The sequence below is a fragment of the Lepidochelys kempii genome, chromosome 4, assembly GCF_965140265.1.
Source record: "Lepidochelys kempii isolate rLepKem1 chromosome 4, rLepKem1.hap2, whole genome shotgun sequence".
Taxonomy (NCBI): domain Eukaryota; kingdom Metazoa; phylum Chordata; order Testudines; family Cheloniidae; genus Lepidochelys; species Lepidochelys kempii.
This window is the reverse complement of record NC_133259.1, coordinates 16788252-16809631: the sequence shown is the minus strand read 5'-3', so window position 1 is coordinate 16809631 and position 21380 is coordinate 16788252. Positions and strand designations below refer to the sequence as shown.

Genomic DNA, 21380 nt, shown 5'->3' with positions numbered 1-21380 from the left:
AGAAATGCTGGCCTCCCAGTGCAATAGGTCTAGTATTGGGTAAAAGCACACAAAAGACCAGATTTCACGGTCCATGACGTGTTTTTCATGGCAGTGAATTTGATAGGGCTCTAGTAATAACGAGTGAGAGTTACCTGAGTGACACAAGCCAATTTAAAAGGAAAAGTATCATCACGAGTATGGGCAAAGTGCCTGACAGGGAATGCAAGGCCAGAAAGCAGCAAAGACCATCTGTTAGTGGGGGAGAGCCCTGTTGGTAAACCACAGGTAGCAGGTGGGCATTCCACATTCAGTGGCACTTGCAATTCTGCAGTGGGACAGAAATGTGAAGGGCAGGGCTGGCCTCAGGGGAAATGGCATCCTGGGCAAACTTGTATTATGGTGCCACTAGCCCCCACTGCCTTCCCGGGAGCCACACCCATCTCCTCTGCTCCCCGGGCTCCCCACCCCCGCGTCACTTCTGGACCCCCCACCATACCCCCATCTCTCCTGGCCCCTGCTACCTCCTCCCTCCCCTTCACCCCTGGATCAGCCACTAGAAGTGCACATTTTACCACTTTAGGGTGGGGATGAGCACTGATTGGACAATGAGATTGTCCATCAGCATGGCCTCCGGAACAGAGTGCATCCAGGAAGACGGAATGTTTGGCATGTGCTCAATAAGCTGCTCCCCTCCCCACCCCCGCAATTGCGGGATGCTGAAGCGCAAATGCCCCATTGCCCCAAGCTCCCTTCCACGGTCTCTCGCCCCAGGCCTGCCCCGCTACTTGCCTCTTGACCACACCACCCCCCGACCATGGCGTTCTGGGCAGTCACCCACATCACCCACCCATAAGGCTGGCTCTGGCAAAAGGAACAGAGCATGTCAAATGCAAACAGGAATGGGGCCAGTGGGTGTTTGCTGCAGGGAACCCACATGGCTCTACTGTTGAGTGAGCTGCATAGGAAAGCAACTGCCACATCCCCTAGTCTCCCTTCCAAGAATTAGACAGCTAGACCTGCTTTAGCAGTGCCCTTGCAGTTGCATTGCAATAGGTGGGGTGAATAGCCATTCCGTCATCTCCTCTGTGTAGTCTCACACCTGTAAAAGGGATTTGTTTGCTAGGACTTTACTGACTTGTTCAGGATTAGGCTTTTGGTGTATCTTTGTGGGATATTACCATGTAGCAGAACTTTACATGATTGTGATTCTTGTGTTTGCACAAAGCTAAATCGTGTCGACTATGGAGAAAGTGTAGTTCCTGGGTGGCATTTTCAAAAGCATCTAGTGCTGAGCTAAATCGTCTCTCATTAGTGTCGGGGGAAAAATTCCCCTTGACTTCAGTGAAAGGAATTAAGCCAATGCTGGGAGCTTTTAAACTGTAGGCAAATACTTGTTCACCTTTTACTGGAAAAAGAAAACACATGAAGGAAGTCTGAATTTCAGAGAGACAGTGGAAAACAAAAGGAAAAGGCTTAGTTCTTCTGTTTGATTTATTCTTTTTTCCATTAATACTCAGAGCCAAATCCTGTCCTCATAACTCTCCAGCCTCCTTCATTTGAGGCAGATTCATTAAAATACACAGGTCTGCACTACAAGCAATGATAAGCAATCAAGCAGCATAAGACTTAATTAAATTTCAGGAGAGTGTGTTAACAAAACCAATGGTATTATTAATCTCAGCTTTGAGTGAAACTCTTCTCTCCGCTATTTCAGGTGTTCCTGTACTTCTTGATTGTGTGTCGTACAGCCTCCATATACAAGAGTCTTTCCACCGGCTGCTGTACTTACAGTTCAAGAAAGTGCTGTATGCATTTTAATTTGATTGTTGCAAAGCACAACTTAGTGAAAAAAGTCAAAGGAAAGAAACATCCTCAATTTTGTCTTTGCATGTATGTGTGTTAACTTTCACTACTGGTTCTCAAGTATTACTGTATGTACTAAGCTGTCTTGCCTTGATTATCATACACATTGTAAGGAGGTTGATCACTTTAGATAAGCTATTACCAGCAGAAGAGTGGGGTGGGGGGAGAAAACCTTTTGAAGTGATAAACACCCATTTTTTCATGGTCTGTGTGTATAAAAACATCCTCACTGCATTTTCCACTTTTATGCATCCGATGAAGTGAGCTGTAGCTCACGAAAGCTTACGCTCAAATAGATTGGTTAGTCTCTAAGGTGCCACAAGTACTCCTTTTCTTTTTGCGAATACAGACTAACACGGCTGCTACTCTGAAACTTGAAAAGAGTATTCTCCTGTTCTTAATACCGTGCTAATGCTCGTATGCTCTAGGCCTATTGTATTCTCTCATCGCTATTTCTGCTGCCATCCTATGAGAACACAAGACAGAATAAATGCCAATCATTAACTTATTTTTCTGTTCCTTGAATCTTCAGACAATGGTGTTTTTCTTCCAGGATGTAGTAGATGTCTAAACTGTAAATCCAATGCAGGAAACTTGGAAGATTAGAATTATACTGCAGTTTACATACACTGAAACTCAAACTGCTAGCAAGTGAAGTACTACAAGTGATCGCTTAAACAAAGGCATCATAGGATTGAATCTAATTGGCTCATTCTTTTTTTTTTTTATTGGAATAATTACAACTCGTAGGAACATGGAACATTTTCACAACAACCAGTGGAAAGTGACAAGTCCACAAAGCAGTTTAGTAAACAGGATGTGCTGCAAAAATCTATCTTGTTAGCAGGTTTTACTTCTTCCTGTACTTTTAAACCACAACTTTCAAAACAGCAAAGCAGTGATACCATGCCGAGCATTCTGACAAGTGACTGATTAATCAAATCATTATTTGGTTTATGTAGTTGTGACTGGTGTCCCAGTGGGCCACGCTGAGAATGCCAGCGCAGGGCAGACTGCAAGAACTGGGACAGACAATCCCCAAGATTGGTGATTTATTCTATAATTAGATTCCCCAAGCCAATAACAAAACAACTCCTCTAATACCACACTGGTTAACCAGAAGACAAATACAGTCCCGTTTAGGCAATCCAGTGAGGGGTTATTGAAAACCGTATTCACCATACTTATAGTTTTACCAATCCCAAAGGACCAGACCCATTGCCCATCAGATCAATGAATATTTCAGAGCTCACCAAAATACACGCTTACAGCCACTCCTTATTAATTAAATCTAAGATCTATTAAGAAAAAAAGAGTTAAAAGCTCAATATACATACAAATGTGTGTATAATCCTTCTTTCTGGAATCAATTTAAAAGGTTACAGTCCTATAGATAGTCCAGGTGCAGAGTTTGTTCACATTCTTCCATGAGAATTCCAGGGTAAATCCAGAGTAAATCTGGAGACCTCAGTCTTGTGGCTTTAGACTTTCCCTATCAAAGTTTAAGCAGATCTGAGATGAAAAGGATCAGGACCAAAGCTTCCTTTAAAGTTGAAGCAGGTGAGGTGGTGACAGGTAATTCCACCACGTGAGCTTTGATGAAAGCAAGCTGACCATTTGATCTCCATTCAATGGGTCCTTTCTCAAACAATACATTAAACAATAACCATTCAAATTACTAAAATAGTGCACGGGTAGTTCACTATGTGGCATTACAAGTTTCAAAGAGAAATGAGGACAATAATATTATTATACCACAAGCCCCATCTCAGTAGACTACAGTAATGAAGTGTTATGAGACAGGAACAGAATTTTAGTATCTACAGGTTAATTAGATCACACTGTTAAACTTCTAACAAGATATGTGTAAACACAGACAAATTCACTTAACATTTATTCTTAATTCTCAAACAATACAGGCAAACATGTTAAAGATTCAAGTCTACTTAACATGGCTTCGATAACTATCTACAAGGAATGGGTAGGGTTGCCAACTTTCTAATGGCACAAAACCAAACATCCCTGCCCCGCCCATGTTTCAAGGCCCCACCCCTTCCCCCTCCATCACTCATTTTCATTTGGCTGGGGCAGAGTTTGGAGTGCAGGAGAGGGTGTGGGCTCTGGCTGGGGGTGTTGGCTCTGGGATGGGGCTGGGATGAGGGGTTTCGGGTGAAGGAGGGGGCTCAGGACAGGGGGTTGAGGTGTTGGGGGGGTGCAGGCTCCAGGAAGGAATTTGGGTTTGGGAGGGGCTACAGGCTGGGGCGGGGGTTTGGGGTGCAGGAGGAGTTTCGGGCTGTGGGGTCCCGATGGCGCTTTATCGTGGCTCCCAGGAAGCAGCCACCAGGTCTCTGCAGCCCCTAGGTGAATGGATGGCTCCACCCCCCACAGCTCCCATTGGTCTTCGTTCCTGGACAATGGGAGCTGCAGAGCTGGTACTGGGACGGGGCAGTGTGTGGAGTCTCACAAGGACCTGGCAGCCACTTCCAGGAGCCACACAGAGCTAGGGCAGGCAGGGAGCCTGCCTTCACTCTGGGTCCCTGCTGGGCTGACGACTGGACTTCTAACAAAAAACGGTCACCTGGCAACCCTAGGAATGGCCCTATTTGCCATTTCGGTATCCTGTTGATATGTCCTTAAGAGTTGTTTTAAGGTCATCGAGCCTGCTGGTTCCTTAACGCTCCCCAGTAGTAGATCCTCATTTTAAAATATAATTTGATTATGCTGTAGAGAACAGCTCAACCAATTAATTTTGAATTGCACTATGAAAAAATGAGGGACAACCTTATTTTCTAAATGCACCGTTCCATCAATTGGATCGATAAATCCATTCATGTGACCCTCATTTATTATCTGAGAAGCTATGTGGTCTGTCTGCAAATCAGGAATTAAAGAGACAGATCTGAGAAATTATAGTCATTTTGTTTTCAATATATTTATGAAGCTGTTAAAGTATCCCCAACCCTTACACACCTCCCCCCCAATTTACTGTTTAAGAATCTGCATCACTGCCACCAAAGCTCTCCATACCCAGATGGACTCCCTTTGGCATCAGTTGATGCTACTGCGTAATCCACTTCTTCTTGTTGCTGCTGAGCGAAGATAAGTGCTCTTCCTCCCTCCCCACCCCTCAAAATGGGCTCAATGTTTTGCCTTCTGAACATGTTGACCTCGTGATAGTCTTTCAGTCTCCTACAGACACCTTACTTGCAGTACAGAACCTTGAACAGGAACCTCTAGTCTTTGAAAACTGTGCTATAGTATGAAACAACTGATGTAATAGAACCTCGGAGTGAGTTACGAACACCAGAGTTCTGAACTGACCAGTCAACCACACATCTCATTGGGAACTGGAAGTACACAATCAGGCAGCAGCAAGATTAAAAAGCAAATACAGTACAGGACTGTGTTAAAAGTAAACTACTAAAAAAATAAAGGGAAAGCAATATTTTTCTTCTGCATAGTAAAGTTTCAAAGCTGTATTAAGTCAAAGTTCATTTGTAAACATTTGAAAGACCAACCATAATGTTTTGCTCAGCATTACAAACATTTCAGCGTTACAAACAACTTCCATGTCTAAGGTGTTCGTAACTCTGAGGTTCTAATGTATTAAATAATTGTCCAACAGTGCCAATTAAATACCCTGTATCACTCTTGCTCAAGCACTGAAACATGAAGAGCTGAACTGCTTCAAGTTATAGTCAAAAATATTTGTTAATATCACTGTTTGCCAATGGAATGTGTTTTTCCCATTCAAAAATTATCCCACAGGAAACAAATAATGGCTGCAGGGATCTCTCTCTAATAGTGCTCCAAACTCTTCAAAGGTAATATTGTTGTATAGTTTGCTTGCAGATAGCAAGTTGTGGTTAATAACAGCTCTGGCCAAGATACTGGAGTATCAAGATAGAGATGGAATAAAATGACACTTCATAGTTAAGAGTTTTCAATAGACTTTTGCTTGCACAGTGAGTAAGAAAAATACTTTGTTAAAATTGTATATGTGCAGCACAGTTAACCATATCTGGTTTCCTTACAGCACTATTAGTCCTTATAGAAGAGAACTAGCACTAAGAAACTGACTCAATGTAGATAACTCTTCAAAGTAGACAACCTAGAAGAAAGTCTTCAGTCTCTCCAATTCCCTTCTAAGACATCCAAGCAGAGATGGTCTTGTGGTTAAGGTACTGTACTAGATCGGAGTTCATTTTCTGACTCTGCTACAGGTTTCATGTATGACCTTAGAAAAGAGAGTTAATCTGTGCCTTAGTTCTCGCCATCTGAGAAATGGGGATACTGCTACTCTCCTGCCTTTTGTCTCATTATTTTTTAGCCCTTCAGGGTAGGGACTGCTTCTTACTATGTTTGTACATGCAGTGCCTAGCACATGGAGCTCTGACCTTAGAGTCTCTGAGCACTACTGTAATACAAATAGGTGATAGCTATTAGCCAGAGAGGGAGAAAGGCTGCAACAGTTAAAAGCACATACTAATTAACAAGCTTTTTATTTTTATTTTTGTCAGTTTTGGACCAGACAGCATAGATTGTACCAAGTAGGTCATTGGGCTTCAAAAGATGGATACAGTTTATTTGGTAAGAGGAACATTTTCTAACTTTTTTTCTTTTTGATCTTTTTTTTAATGCATTTCTTTCTTACTGTATGGCAGGAATGTCCATAAAGATAAGGCATGCCTGGTATCCGAAACCTTTCATATTCTTCATGGATTCTGAACATAAGCAAGCTAATCTCAAGACTACACACATTTGACTTAAAGGCTCTACTCTTATCAGTTAGTTTACAGAAGTTCATTTTATAAATTCTAGCCTTAACTGTATGTGACCAAAAGCTGCACTGCACTGATCAGAGAATGGATTTGGGAGATAGGAAGCTGATGTTTTCAGATCCATGTTATGTAGCAGCAGCTAGGAAAATGAAGACTGAGATCTAGCAAGATCATAAAACAAGAGATTTGTAAAAATCTGTATGCAATAGATCAGATATAGCTAATATAGCTTTTTATATATTATGTGTATGTATATTTTATATATATGTAATATATCTTTTCTGAGATGGAGTGATCTGAACTGCACCCGTATTCCAGGTGTGGGTGTACTGTAAATATATAAGTGGCATTATGATATTTTCTGTCTTATTATCTATCCCTTACCAAATGGTTCCTAACATTCTGTTGACTTTTTTGACTGCCACTGCACATTGAGCAGAGAGAGAGAACTATCCACGATGACTCCAAGATCTTTCTTGAATGGTAATAGCTAATTTAGACAACATCTTTTTGCATGTGTGATTGGAATTACATTTTCCAATGTGCATTACTTTGCATTTATCAACAATTTGAATTTCATCTGCCATTTTGTTGCCCAGTCACCCAGTTTTGTGAGATCCCTTTGTAACTCTTTGCGGTCTGCTTTGGACTTAGTTATCTTGAGTAATTTTGTATCGTCTACAGACTCTGCCACCTCACTGTTTACCCCTTTTCCCAGATCCTTTATGAATATGTTGAATAGCACTGATTGCAGTACAGATCTGTGGGGGCCCCTGCTATTTACCTCTCCCCATTGCAAAAACTGATAATTTATTCCTACCCTTTGTTTTCTGTCTATAAGAGGACCTTCCCTCTTATCCCATGACTGCTTACTTTGCTTAATAGCCTTTGGTGAGGGACCTTGCCAAAGGCTTTCTGAAAGTCCAAGTACACTATATCCACTGGATCACTCTTGTCCGCATGTTCATTGACCCCCCCCCCAAAGAATTCTAATATATTGGTGAGTTCCCTTTAGAAAAGTCCTGTTGACTCTTCCCCAATATATTGTGTTCATCTATGTGTCTAATTCTATTCTTTGCTATAGTTTCAACCAATTTGCCTGCTATGGAAGTTAGGCTTACCACCTTGTAATTGCCAGGATCGCCTCTGGAGCCTTTCTTGGAAAATTGTGCAGCCTCAGGAATTTGGGAGCCATAGAGAAAGTATCTCCACAATATGAAGGCAAAAGAATTTATTCCTGCTAATTCTACCTTCTTTCACAAGAGGGGAAGAGGGTTGGCTAACACCCATGCAGGACTTGAAAAAGCTAACGAAATTAACCAGGAAGCTAAAGTTCAGGATGCTTTCACTTTATTCCGTTATGCTCTCCCTGGACTTCGGAGACTGGTTCTCTGCCCTTGATTCACAGGATGTTGATTTCCATGTGGCCACAGGAAGTATCTGAAATTAATGGTCAGACTCTCACTACCAATGCAGGGTACTCCTCTTTGGCACTTCACTGGCACAGAGAGTTTTTACCAAACGTATGTAGTGGTAGCTTCCCTTCTCCACTATTAGGGTATCCAGGTCTTTCCTTGTCTGGATGACTGGGTGGTCCGAGGCCAGTCAAAGGAGTAAGTAAAGCACAGCATTCTTCGAATCCAGTCACTGTTCATTCATCTGGTACTCAGAATATATGCAGAAAAGTCTACTTTAGTCCAGTTCAAAAGATCAGCTTGATGGGAGCAGTCCTCAGTGCTGCCACAGTGACTGCTTACTGATCTCAGGACAGGTTTCTGGCCATTGCCAAAACAGTAACTCCTCTCTTAACGTTGCAGTTATGTTCCTGAAAAATGTGACTTTAAGCGAATCCAATTTCCGCATCAGAATTAATGTAAATGGGGGGATTAGGTTCTAGGGAAATTTTTTTCACCAGACAAGACTATATTATATATATACATACACACCCTGTGTGTGTGTGTGTGTGTACACCCCCCCCCCCCACCACCCTGATATAACGTGGTCCTTGGGAGCCAAAAAATCTTACCTTCTTATAGATGAGACCACGTTATATCAGGGTTGGGAGAGGAACAACTTCCCACCCCAGCTCACCTCTGCTCTGCCTCCACCTCCTCCCCTGAGTGCGCTGCTGCCGCTCCGCTTCTCCCCCCCACCCGCCCTTCCAGGCTTGCCGCGTCAATCAGCTATTTGGCGCAGGAAGCCTGGAAGGAAGGCAGGGAGGGGAGGGGGGGAAGCGGAGCGGCGGTGGCGCGTTTAGGGGAGGAGGTGGAGGCAGAGCAGAGGTGAGCTGGGGTGGGAAGTTGTTCCTCTCCCGACCCCGATATAACGTGGTCTCACCTATACGAAGGTAAGATTTTTTGGCTCCCAAGGACCACGTTGGGGGGGGGGGGCTCAGCATGTAAGGGCGGGCGCAGAGGAACCACTTGCGGTAACATGAATTCGGATATACGAGGTAAAGCAGCCCCGCTCCCCGGAGCTCTGCTTTACCACATTATATCTGAATTCACGTTATATCAGACCGCATTATATCGGGGTAGAGGTGTATATACACACAGTATAAGTTTTAAACAAACAATTTAATACAGTACATAGCTATGATGATTGTGAAGCTTGGTTGAGGTGGTGAAGTCAGAGGGTGGAAGAGGGTAGGATATTTCCCAGGGAATGCCGTACTGCTAAATGAACAGGAGTACTTGTGGCACCTTAGAGACTAACAAATTTATTAGAGCGTAAGCTTTCGTGGGCTCCAGCCCACTTCATCGGATGCATAGAATGGAACATATAGTAAGAGATGTGTATGTGTGTGTATATATATATATATATATTACACACACACACACACACAGATAAGTTGGAAGTTACCATACTAACTGTGAGAGGCTAATTAGTTAAGATAAGCTATTATCATCAGGAGAAAAAAAACTTTGGTAGTGATAATCAAGATGGCCCATTTAGACAGTTGACAAGAAAGTGTGAGGATACTTAACTTAAGGAAATAGATTCAATATGTGTAATGACCCAGCCACTCAGAGTCTCTATTCAAACCCAAGTTAATGGTATCTAGATTGCATATTAATTCAAGCTCAGCAGTTTCTCCTTGGAGTCTGTTTTTGAAGCTTTTCTTTTGCAAAATTGCCACCTTAAATCTTTTACTGAGTGGCCAGAGAGGTTGAAGTGTTCTCCTACCGGTTTTTGAATGTTATGGTTCTTGATGTCAGATTTGTGTCCATTTATTCTTTTGCGTAGAGACTGTCCGGTTTGGCCAATGTACATGGCAGAGGAGCATTGCTGGCACATGATGGCATATATCACATTGGTAGATGTGCAGGTGAATGAGCCCCTGATGGTGTGGCTAATGTGATTAGGTCCTATGATGGTGTCACTTGAATAAATATGTGGACAGAGTTGGCATTGGGCTTTGTTACAAGGATAGGTTCCTGGGTTAGTGTTTTTGTTGTGTGGTTGCTGGTGAGTATTCGCTTCAGGTTGGGGGGCTGTCTGTAAGCGAGGACTGGCCTGTCTCCCAAGATCTGTGAGAGTGAGGGATCATTTTTCAGGATAGGTTGTAAATCTTTGATGATGAGCTGGAGAGGTTTTAGTTGGGGGCTGAAGGTGACAGCTAGTGGCGTTCTGTTATTTTCTTTGTTGGGCCTGTCCTGTAGTAGGTGGCTTCTGGGTACTCTTCTGGCTCTGTCAATCTGTTCTTTCACTTCCGCAGGTGGGTATTGTAGTTTTAAGAATGCTTAACAAAGATCTTGTAGGTGTTTGTCTCTGTCTGAGGGATTGGAGCAAATGCAGTTGTATCTTAGAGCTTGGCTGTAGACAATTGATCTTGTGGTGTGTCCTGGATGGAAGCTGGAGGCATGTAGGTAAGTTTGTTAGTCTCTAAGGTGCCACAAGTACTCCTTTTCTTTCTGGAGGCATGTAGGTAAGTATAGCAGTCGGTAGGTTTCCAGGCACAGTAGTATCCAGGAAATAGACCGCTTGTGTGGATTGGTCTAGGCTGAGGTTGATGGTGGGATGGAAATTGTTGAAATCATGGTGGAATTCCTCAAGGGCTTCTTTTCCAGATGATGAAGATGTCACCAATGTAGCGCAAGTAGAGTTGGGGCGTTAGGAGACGAGAGCTAAGGAAGCGTTGTTCTAAGTCAGCCATAAAAATGTTGGCATACTGTGGGACCATGTGGGTACCCATAGAAGTGCCGCTGACTTGAAGGTATACATTGCCCCCGAATGTGAAATAGTTATGGGTGAGGACAAAGTCACAAAGTTCAGCCACCAGGTTTACTGTGACAGTATCGGGAATACTGTTCCTGATGGCTTGTAGTCCATCTTTGTGTGGAATGTTGGTGTAGAGGGCTTCTACGTCCATAGTGGCCAGGAGGGTATTTTCTGGAAGATCACCAATGGATTGTAGTTTCCTCAGGAAGTCAGTGGTGTTTCGAAGATAGCTGGGATTGCTGGGAGTGTCGGGCCTGAAGAGGGAGTCTACATAGCCAGACAATCCTGCTGTCAGGGTGCCAATGCCTGAGATGATGGGGCGTCCAGGATTTCCAGGTTTATGGATCTTGGGTAGCAGATAGAATACCCCTGGTGAGGGTTCTAGGCATGTGTCTGCACAGATCTGTTCCTGTGCTTTTTCAGGGAGTTTCTTGAACAGATGGTGTAGTTTCTGTTGGTAACCTTCAGTGGGATCAGAGGGTAATGGCTTGTAGAATGTGAAGTTAGAGAGCTGCCTAGCAGCCTCTTGTTCATATTCCAACTTATTCAGGATGATGACTGCATCCCCTTTGTCAGCCTTTTTGATTATGGTGTCAGAGTTGTTTCTGAGGCTGTGGATGGCCTGGTGTTCAGCGTGGCTGAGGTTATGGGGCAAGTGATGCTGCTTTTCCACAATTTCAGCCCGTGCACGTCGACGGAAGCATGATGAACTAGCACTCGGCTGAGCCCTCAAGGGTTAACACATTATTGTTAATGTAGCCTCACACTCCACAAGGCAGCACAAATGGAGGGAGGGGAGACAGCATGGCAGACAGAAACAGAGACACACACTGGGTGAGAGAGAGAGAGATGTGCATTGCCCCTTTAAGTACACTGGCTCCACTCTAAGTAATTTGCCTTTTTAAGTAGATCAGCAAGTTGAGACAGCAGCTGCTGCTGCTGCCAGGAAGCTCCCTCCGTCCTGAGCCCTGTCGTGTGTCCCCCGCACCATGGAGATGGGGTAAGTGGGGTGCAGGATCAGGGGGGAGGGGGACACCCTGACATTAGCCCCACTCTCCCCCACACACAGCAAGCAGGAGGCTCCCGGGAACAGCTCCAAGGCCGAGGGTAGGAGGGACAGCACATAGCAGTGGGGGGAGGGACAGCAGAACTGGCAGTTGATAGCCTGCTGGGCAGCTGCTGCACAGGGAATTTAGGGGAGAGGGGAGCTGATGGGGGGCTGTTGGTCCACCCTGGTTCCAGGTTCCAAGCCCCCACCAGCTAGCTGCAATGGGCTGCTCTTCCGGCAAGGAGTGGACAAAGCAGGCAGCTGCCAAACAGTGTTATAAGGGAGCATTGCACAACTTTAAACAAGCATGTTCCCTAATTGATCAGCAACATAACAACAAAACAACGTTAGTTGGGATGACTTTAAGTGAGGAGTTACTGTCATGAAGATCCTCGCCTTGAGGTGGGTAATTAGTTAAAGTGACCCATAACTACACGCAAGGCTGCAGAAAGTTAAAAAAATCGGCATGTTTTATCTTGAGAAAAGAAGACTGAGGGGGGACAATCTTCACATATGTTAAGAGCAGTTATAAAGAGGGCTGTAATCAGTTGTTCACTATGTCCACTGAAGGTAGGACAACAAATAATGGGTTTAATATTCAGCAAGGAAGATTTAGGTAAGATATTAGGAAAAACTTTCCAACTATAAAGGTACTGAAGCTCTGGAACAGGCTTCCAAAGGAGGCTGTGGAATCCTCATCACTGGAGGTTTTTAAGAACAGGTTGGACAAAAACCTCTCAGGGATTGTCTATGTCTACTTTGTCCTGCCTCAGTGTAGAAAGCTGGACTTGATGGCTTCTTGAGGTCCCTTCCAGCCCTATATGTCAATAATTCTATGAAGATTCTACAGATTGGGATGTAGAATGTGTCCCTGATTCTGGGACAATAATCCCTTGATCAATGGCCTGGTTATTGGAGGTTGTATCAAGAGGTCTTGGAGATCTGTATACCAACAGAATCTTGGCCAAGCTGAGACTATCAGTATTAATGTTGCCTGGTCCTGTTTTAGCTTTCTGATCAACCTTGGGATCAAGAGAATTGGAGTAAAGGTGTAGAGAAGACCCTTCGACCAAAAAGATGTATGATAGGTGTACCCCATTTCTGAAATATGAAGTTCAGTATTTCGGTCTTCAAAGAGCACTCATGGTGGTGGCATCTGTGATAAGAGTCATTGTTGTTGATTCTGGATTGCAGAAGAGAACTCAGGCACAGACATTGTCTGGGTCCACCCACCAATCCAGGGAAGAAAGCACTCACTGAGGTTCACAAATCAGCATGTCCAGAGAGTGCCTGCTTGGATGTTACAGAGTGGAACCAGACCTGCAAGCACCTGAGATAAAGGCAGCCATGTGGGCTCACGTACATTCATGAAGCCACATAATCTAGAAGTCATAGGCAGGAATGGACCTTTGTCCTGGGTTCATTTTGAAGCTCTCGCAAATACAGTATTTTATTTGTGATCCACTATGACCCTGTGACAGGGCAACGACTCACCGGTGTGGCGCCTCCTGTCGGTCATCCAGGGAATTAGCTCTTTCCAGTCTGGAGCGCCCTCTTCAGGCAGGTGTCTCACCTGCCACTGGCCCCCCGTGTCCCTCCTGGACCCCGGTGCCATTCTAGATCAGGGTTCTACCTGTAACCCCGAATCAGGGTCTCCCCTCCCCGGGGAACCCCCAACCCCCTATCCCTCTGTTAGGGACACTGGGGCATGGCCACTAGGTAACTCGAGGGGATGGAAGACCACGAGCGTCGATGAAGCCCCCTCGCACTAGGCCCAAGTGTCCTTGGCCCCCGCTCCCGCCTGGAGGCACTCGCAGCAGCTCTGCGTACTAGGCCCAAGTGTCCTTGGCCCCCCGCCTGGAGGCACTCGCAGCAGTTATGCTGAGGATCTGCAACAATATGCTGCAGAGTCAGGCTGCCTGAAACTAAGCAAGGCCAAACAGGGCAGATATGGAAGAACAATGATGAATAAAGCAGCTTTATGTATGGTTTAAGAAATGATACAGAGAACAAGGGAACTAGCTTGGAACTGGATTGGCTGGCTATATGGATACTTAGGGCAGCTTGCTATTGGATAAGTATGCTGGGAAAAAGGATGTATAAAAGCCTGTGTAACTTCCTGCTCTGTGTGCAGGATTTGAGATTTTATTCTCCCTGTACCTTTTTGCAGCTGCAAATAAACTTTTCTGCTTCTCCACCCCGTTGTGATTATTGGGTGTAGCACACCAGGTAGCGAACCAACTCCAGCTATTGTTTAGCCTCTCGGCCCTGGGTGCCGGCAACACCTCCCTTGCCTCAGTGGCTACTGTCAGTCATCATCTAGCCCCCGCTCCCTGGGGCAGACTGCAGTCTGTACCAGTCATCACTGGCAAGGGCGGGGTCAGACCAGCTGCCTCTGTCTAGGTCTGGGCTGCTCCTCTGCAGTCTTAGTACCCTTTCGGGGCCTTTACCTTGGCCTGCAGCCTGGGGCTCTGCTAGGCTGGAGCTCCCCAGCTCCCTCTGCCCTTCCCCAGCACTGCTCTGCCCTAGGTACCCTCCTCAGCTTCCCAGGCAGCCAGGTTCTCCTCTCTCCAGGTAGCTAGAGAGAGTGTCTGTCTCAGCTCCTGGCTAACAGCCCTCTAAAAGGGCCAGCTGTGGCCTGACTGGGGCATGGCCCCACCAGTGGCTACTTCCCCCAATCAGCCTAGCTTTCCTCTGGCTATAGCCCTCTCTTAGGGCTGTTTCAAGCCCTCTGAGGCATGATGGGGTGACCATCCCGCCACAGACCCCTAGATCGTTTTCAGCAGTACTACCACCTGGCCAGTTATTCTCCATTTTGTAGTTGTGCATTTGTTTTTTCCTTCCTAAGTGAAGTACTTTGCACTTATCTTTATGAAATTTCATCTTGTTGATTTCAGACCAATTCTCCAGTTTGTCACAGTCATTTTCAATTATAATCCTCTCCTCCCAGCTTGGTGCCATCTGCAAATTTATAAATGTGTGCTCCATTCCATTGTCTTGATCATTGAATAGTACTGGACCCAGGACCCTACTACAGTGGCTCTCAGCCAGGAGTATGCATGCCCCCAGGGGTAAGTAGAGGTCTTCCAGGAGATACATCAACACATCCAGATATTTACCTAGTTTTACAACAGGCTACAAAAAAAGTACGAGTCATCAGACAGTGACTTGTTTATACTGCTCTATATACTATACACTGAAATGTAAGTATAATATTTATATTTATATTCCAATTGATTTATTTTATTATATGATTATATGGTAAAAATGAGAACGTACCCAATTTTTCAGTAATAGTGTGTTGTGACTCTTCTGTATTTTTATGTCTGATTTTGTAAGCAAGTAGTTTTTTAAGTAAGGTGAAACTTGGGGCTACACAAGACAAATCAGACTCCTAAAAGGGGTACAGTAGTCTGGAAAGGCTTCGCGCCACTGCCCTACTAGATATGCTCTTCAAGTCTCACAGCGAACCATTGATAACTTTGAGTGTAGTCTTTCACCCAGTTGTGCACCCACCTTATAGTAATTTCATCTAGACTGCTTTTTCCTCATTTGCTTGTGGGAATATTATGTGGAGCTGTGTCAAAAGCTTAGCTAAAATCAAGATATATCCCATCTATAGCTCCCCCCATCCACTAGGCCAGAAACACAGTCAAAGAAGGAAATTAGGTTGGTCTGGCATGATTTGTTCTTGACAAATCTGTGCTGGCTAGTCCTTATAACCCTGTTATCCTCTGGGTGCTTACAAAGTGATTGTTTAATAATTAGTTCAGTATCTTTCCAGGTATCAAAGTTAGACTGACTGGTCTATAATTCCCCAGCTCTTCTTTGTTCCCCTTTTTGAAGATAGATACGTAGTCTCCCTTCTTCAGTCCTCTGGGACCTCACCCATCCTCCATGAGTTCTCAAGGATGATTGGTAGCACTTCTGAGATTGCTTCAGCTAGTTCTTTAAGTACCCTAGGATGACTTTCATCAGGCCCTGCCCATTTGAGTACATCTAACTTGTCTAAATATTTTTAACCTCTTCTTTCCCTAAGGGGGGGAAGGAGGGGGAATGCGGCGCGCTCAGGGGAGGAGGCGGGGCCGGGGTGGGGATTTGGGGAAGGGGTTGGAATGGGGGCGGGGAAGGGATGGAGTTCGGGCGGGGTCAGGGCCAGGGGGCACGAGCAAATCCCCCCCCCCACCCCGGTGGAGTGTCCTCTTTTTTGAATGTTCAAATATGGTAACCCTAGGTTCTGCTACCAGAGTGTGAGTCAGCATGTTGCAGATGGATTCCCTGCTGACCCAGTGACAGATCACTTTGCCACTGTTAGGGCCTTGGCTGGGACATGGTGGAGTCAGGCGGGCCTGCATCCCCCTATCCCCTGCCATCTCACCCCTGGGGTAGCAACCTCCCCACCATAGGCCAGGAAATCTGTATTGGTGCTTACTCCCTGCCTGAGCCCCTAGACTGCTTCGGTGCTCACCCCTGCAAGAGCCCTAACTGTTTGTGCCTCTGCCTCATCCAGAGGGAGCCAGAGCCCATCTACAGACTGTTTGTAGCTGTCTGCCCCAGCCAGGTGGCTGTTGGCTAAAGACTGTTTGTGGCTCTGCCCTGCCCAGAGGGACAGAGCTCCCTGATAGACTGCTAGTTATAGGCTGTTAATTACTGTCTGCCCCAGCCTGGTGGCTGTGGTCTAAAGACTGTCATGCTTCACCCCATCCAGGGGGCTGGAGCTCTCCCCTAAAAGACTGTTATTTGCAGTCTGCCAGTAGTGAGGCAGAGTGGCTTCCCTCCCTACTCGAGAGTGAGGGACCACTACAACCAGCCAATGTGGACTTCAGCAAGTCTGTACTTCATTCCCTGTTCCCACTTCCTGCAAGAAATCCACTAGTGAGCCGCCTACAGTAAAATGTATATTTGCACAATCACTAGTAGGAGAAAAAATGGTTAATTGCCTTTACAGTAACTGTTGTATTTTGAGATGTTGTGTACATAAACATTCCTATGACCTCGCTTTCTTCTCTACTTTGGAAGTGTCGTCATCTTCCTGGTGCAAAGGAAATGAGAGGGAGTCGGAGCAGCCCTGCCCTTTATGCCCTCAGCTACAAGGACAAAGACATGGCAGGTGCATGCCCCGCCCTGTCAAAATTCTCCTACTCAAGTGCACTGGGCGCATAGACACCTGCAGTGGAATATATGTGTCCACAATACATCCTGAAGAACAGCAGTTACTGGAGAGGTAAGTAACTGTTGTTTTTGTTGGTTTGTTTCCTGAACTCTTCAGGGTAGCTATGTCAGTTATGACACTAGGTAACACAGATAAATAATTTGTATAAAATACAGAAAAAGGTATTAATTCTGTTCTAAAGGACACATAGCAAGGCTGTGCATGCAAGACTTGCAAGAGCTCTCTCATATACACACACAGTCACACACGTATTACATATTACGTACATATGTATCCATCCCCTTCCTTCTCCTCCTTCCCAGAACAATTAAGCATACATTCAAACCAAATTGTATACTGTTTAAAAGACAAACCATCCAGAACATACATTCAGACTAGTTTTATATTATTTTGTAGATAAATCACCCACACAAACACATTCATATCTGTTTTTCAGTATTAAATTATGTAAAACACAAATGCGTGCACACACAGCCTAACCTAAAGGAAATCTAATGGGGTAATGGATAATACACACAAGCAGGAGACAAAATGCAAGCCTAGTTTAAAACATTCTATATAAAAGAATCTTTAACATTTTACATCTGTTTCAACAAACAATGTCCTTTTTGTTCAAGTAAAACTGTAAGGTTTCAGCATTTAAGGTATAGATGGAATGTAATTTATTAAAATGATTAAACTTGGCTTTAACAAATAAAATTAAAACAGCAATGAAGTAGTAAGGGAACCTGTATTTTTAGTATTTGGGAGGCAGTAGATACAAAAAAAATGTTCTTAAGACTCAATATATCTAATGTGCTTTAGTGGTAAATATTTTGCATTAACAACTATTTTTTGCCCATTGAATGAATAGAAAAAAGAAATTAAAAATAATCCAACACATTTACACACACAAATCCACACAGAGTAACCCAGAGTAACTTTTAAAGGAAACATGAAAAAACAAAAAGAAAAGGAGTACTTGTGGCACCTTAGAGACGAACCAATTTATTTGAGCATAAGTTTTCGTGAGCTACAGCTCACTTCATCGGATTCATTTTTGCGAATACAGATTAACACAGCTGCTACTCTGAAACATGAAAAAACAAGACAATGCAGATTAGAGATTTGGTCTGGATTTGAGAGGAATCTTTGGTAGTTGTCTGTTTAGCATGGGTAAACAGACAACTCTCCCAAACCTGAGGCAACATATTCCTCTGATGCCCCTTTGTTTTTCCAACTGTCTACTCAGTTTCTCAGAGGGGTGAGGTGTCAGAAATTATAAGTAAGTAACACCTACAAAGGCATCAGGAGGATTTAGCATACGTACCAGAGCCAAATGGTGAGATGGGTCATTTCTGACTAAGATGAAAAACCTTGTAATAGAACAAAAATGCTTCTCTTTATATGCTTAGTGGTATTTTAGAGAAGTACGTCAAAAGCAACAACTGTTGTTTCGTAGTAACCTAAGGCATAAGTTGGCCCCTAAAAGAACAGCAGTAATTAAACACGAAACCTACAAGAATGGTAAGGTGCAAGCCAATGTCAGCATTGTATAGCTACTCCAGTCCAAAACTGCAAGCCCAGACATTTTTTTCAATGGCTAAAAATGTCATGTGAGAATCAAAATGCATCAACATCCTTACATTTGTAGCAATAGTTTATAGAGTGGTCTGCAAAATAATTATTTTTTCCATTTTATTTATCATCCAATTGAAGAGGTCCCAGAGAATTAATTTTTCTGCAGTTTATATAAAACTTTACAGTGTATAGTGCCTTTAAAACTGTAACATCTAACACCCCCCCACCCCCAAAAATTTTTTAATATTGTCTTAACCAAAGAGGTCTTCTGAATAAAAATTGCTGGACAATGTTTCAAAGAGCTATTGTTATCCCAACTTTAAAAAAAAAAAGAAAAGAAAAAAGGTTAGCGTATTTTTAGAGCTTTGTCTAAATAAATCGCCCAGCATGCAAAAAACACGAATCAAGAAAAACTTCTCTAAATGCAATTTACAAAGATAGGCCAAAACTGTGTAGTAGGCTCATCATCTGAAGATTTTAAAGAAAGTTTCAGATACGAGAGTGCAATATAAAACCCCTCATTTACAGAGACATTTTACAAAAAAAAAAAAAATTTAACAGAGAAGCCATAGCTTTGTAGCTTCATGTAGAGAGCGAAGCTGTTGGGCCCAGCACTGTTATCTGAAGAGGGATGAACTCTTACATCCACTCCATATACCCCTCCCCTCTTTTCCTGAGTTGTTTTTCTAAAACTGCCATCTTCTCCACATCCTACTGATGAACAGACCGCTTTTAATCAAAGATCCAGTGACATAAGAAAGGACATCTGTCAAGGTTCCTCCCCCACTCTGAACTCTAAGGTACAGATGTGGGGACCTGCATGAAAAACCTCCTAAGCTTATCTTTACCAGCTTAGGTCAAAACTTCCCCAAGGTACAAAATATTCCACCCGTCGTCCTTGGATTGGCCGCTACCACCACCAAACTAATACTGGTTACTGGGGAAGAGCTGTTTGGACGCATCTTTCCCCCCAGAATACTTCCCAAAACCTTGCACCCCACTTCCTGGACAAGGTTTGGTAAAAAGCCTCACCAATTTGCCTAGGTGACTACAGACCCAGACCCTTGGATCTTAAGAACAATGAACAATCCTCCCAACACTTGCACCCCCCCTTTCCTGGGAAATGTTGGATAAAAAGCCTCACCAATTTGCATAGGTGACCACAGACCCAAACCCTTGGATCTGAGAACAATGAAAAAGCATTCAGTTTTCTTACAAGAAGACTTTTAATAAAAATAGAAGTAAATAGAAATAAAGAAATCCCCCCTGTAAAATCAGGATGGTAGATATCTTACAGGGTAATTAGATTCAAAACATAGAGAACCCCTCTAGGCAAAACCTTAAGTTACAAAAAAGATACACAGACAGAAATAGTTATTCTAATCAGCACAATTCTTTTCTCAGCCATTTAAAGAAATCATAATCTAACACATACCTAGCTAGATTACTTACTAAAAGTTCTAAGACTCCATTCCTGGTCTATCCCCGGCAGAAAAACCACAGCATATAGACAGCCACACAGACCCTTTGTTTCTCTCCCTCCTCCCAGCTTTTGAAAGTATCTTATCTCCTCATTGGTCATTTTGGTCAGGTGTCAGCGAGGTTACCTTTAGCTTCTTAACCCTTTACAGGTGAGAGGAGCTTTCCCCTGGCCAGGAGGGATTTCAAAGGGATTTACCCTTCCCTTTATATTTATGACAACATCAAACAAGGTTTTAAAAAATAAACTGTCATAAACTTTTCAACGTTTAACGTGAAAAAAAAGGGCATAGAAATAAGAGAGCTGGCCTGAATTTTAGTGAAAACTTTGACAACTGATAAATCTTAATTTTAGTGAAACAGCTTTGTGTCCATTCTTTGTGAGCTCTCATGCTTTCGCATGGCCGAGAGTTTGTCAAACAAACCCTCCACAGTTTTATGAAGCATTATTTCCCCCCATTGGTTTGCCTAACTTTCTAATAATTTTTCAGGAGGGCCTCAGAAAGAGTAAGTAACTAACATTAACAGAAGCATTAGGAGGATTACATACTTGGTGATGTTCTGTAGCGGTACCTGCAAAGCAACAACCACATTGTTTGTTTGTTTCTTTTACCATCACATGGATGGGGCCCTGAAGAATTAATTTTCCTCTCCTTGTATAACACTTTTACACACGCTGTAACCATAGATACTTTACGGTGGTCAATAATACAAGGCAATAGATGACAGACCTGACAAACTGCGGAAAACAGTGGCCCACCACCCGTATACCTAAAGTACTCCTGAGCCACAGACCTCCCCCATTTTCAACAAATTTCCTCTTACATCGGCCCCTCTTCCACTTCAACTATGCCTTTTAATTTTTTAAGATTAAAATTTCATCCTTGGTGTTGCATAACAGATTTATTTCGTATTTGATGTACATCATTTTATGATGGAAAAACAGCTGACAGTTCTTTAAAAATATGGTAAAAGATATCCTGTACTCAAATTGCTTGATTACAAGTAACCAATGACGGCAGTCTTGGAAAGCCGCATGATCAGTTTAGATTGCCAATTTGTGTAGCGCATGGAATATATACAAGTGACTTGGCTGAAGTTCAACCAGGAAAAGGGAACGCTTTCTCTCTTCAAGACTGCTCTGCAACTGGTATGTGCATATTTCTTTGAGTTTGGCAAAGCTCAGTATATTAAAACTTTCAAGAGCTATCAGCTACTTAGATGGCTATTTCTGGGAAGGGAAGTTAGTAAAAAATGAGAATGTTTTGTTTTC

The 21380-nt window shown here is 43.6% G+C and overlaps 1 protein-coding gene across 4 annotated transcripts in view; it reads left to right on the top strand.

The window, feature by feature from the left end:
* The first annotated feature begins 11746 nt into the window (after nucleotides 1-11746).
* The window catches only part of PLAC8 (placenta associated 8), a 17768-nt gene continuing 8134 nt past the window's right edge, over nucleotides 11747-21380 (top strand). The window contains exons 1-3 of one of the 4 annotated variants that reach the window (XM_073340535.1): nucleotides 11747-11847; nucleotides 14793-15098; nucleotides 16915-17119. Coding sequence is in view for 1 of the 4 variants with exons in the window: in XM_073340533.1 (XP_073196634.1) it covers nucleotides 21177-21257 (81 nt within the window). In the remaining 3 variants the exon portion in view is untranslated. Of the gene's footprint in view, nucleotides 11848-14792; nucleotides 15099-16914; nucleotides 17120-21115; nucleotides 21258-21380 lie in introns of those variants that run through there. The other 3 variants (XM_073340536.1, XM_073340533.1, XM_073340534.1) reach the window with 3 other exon arrangements.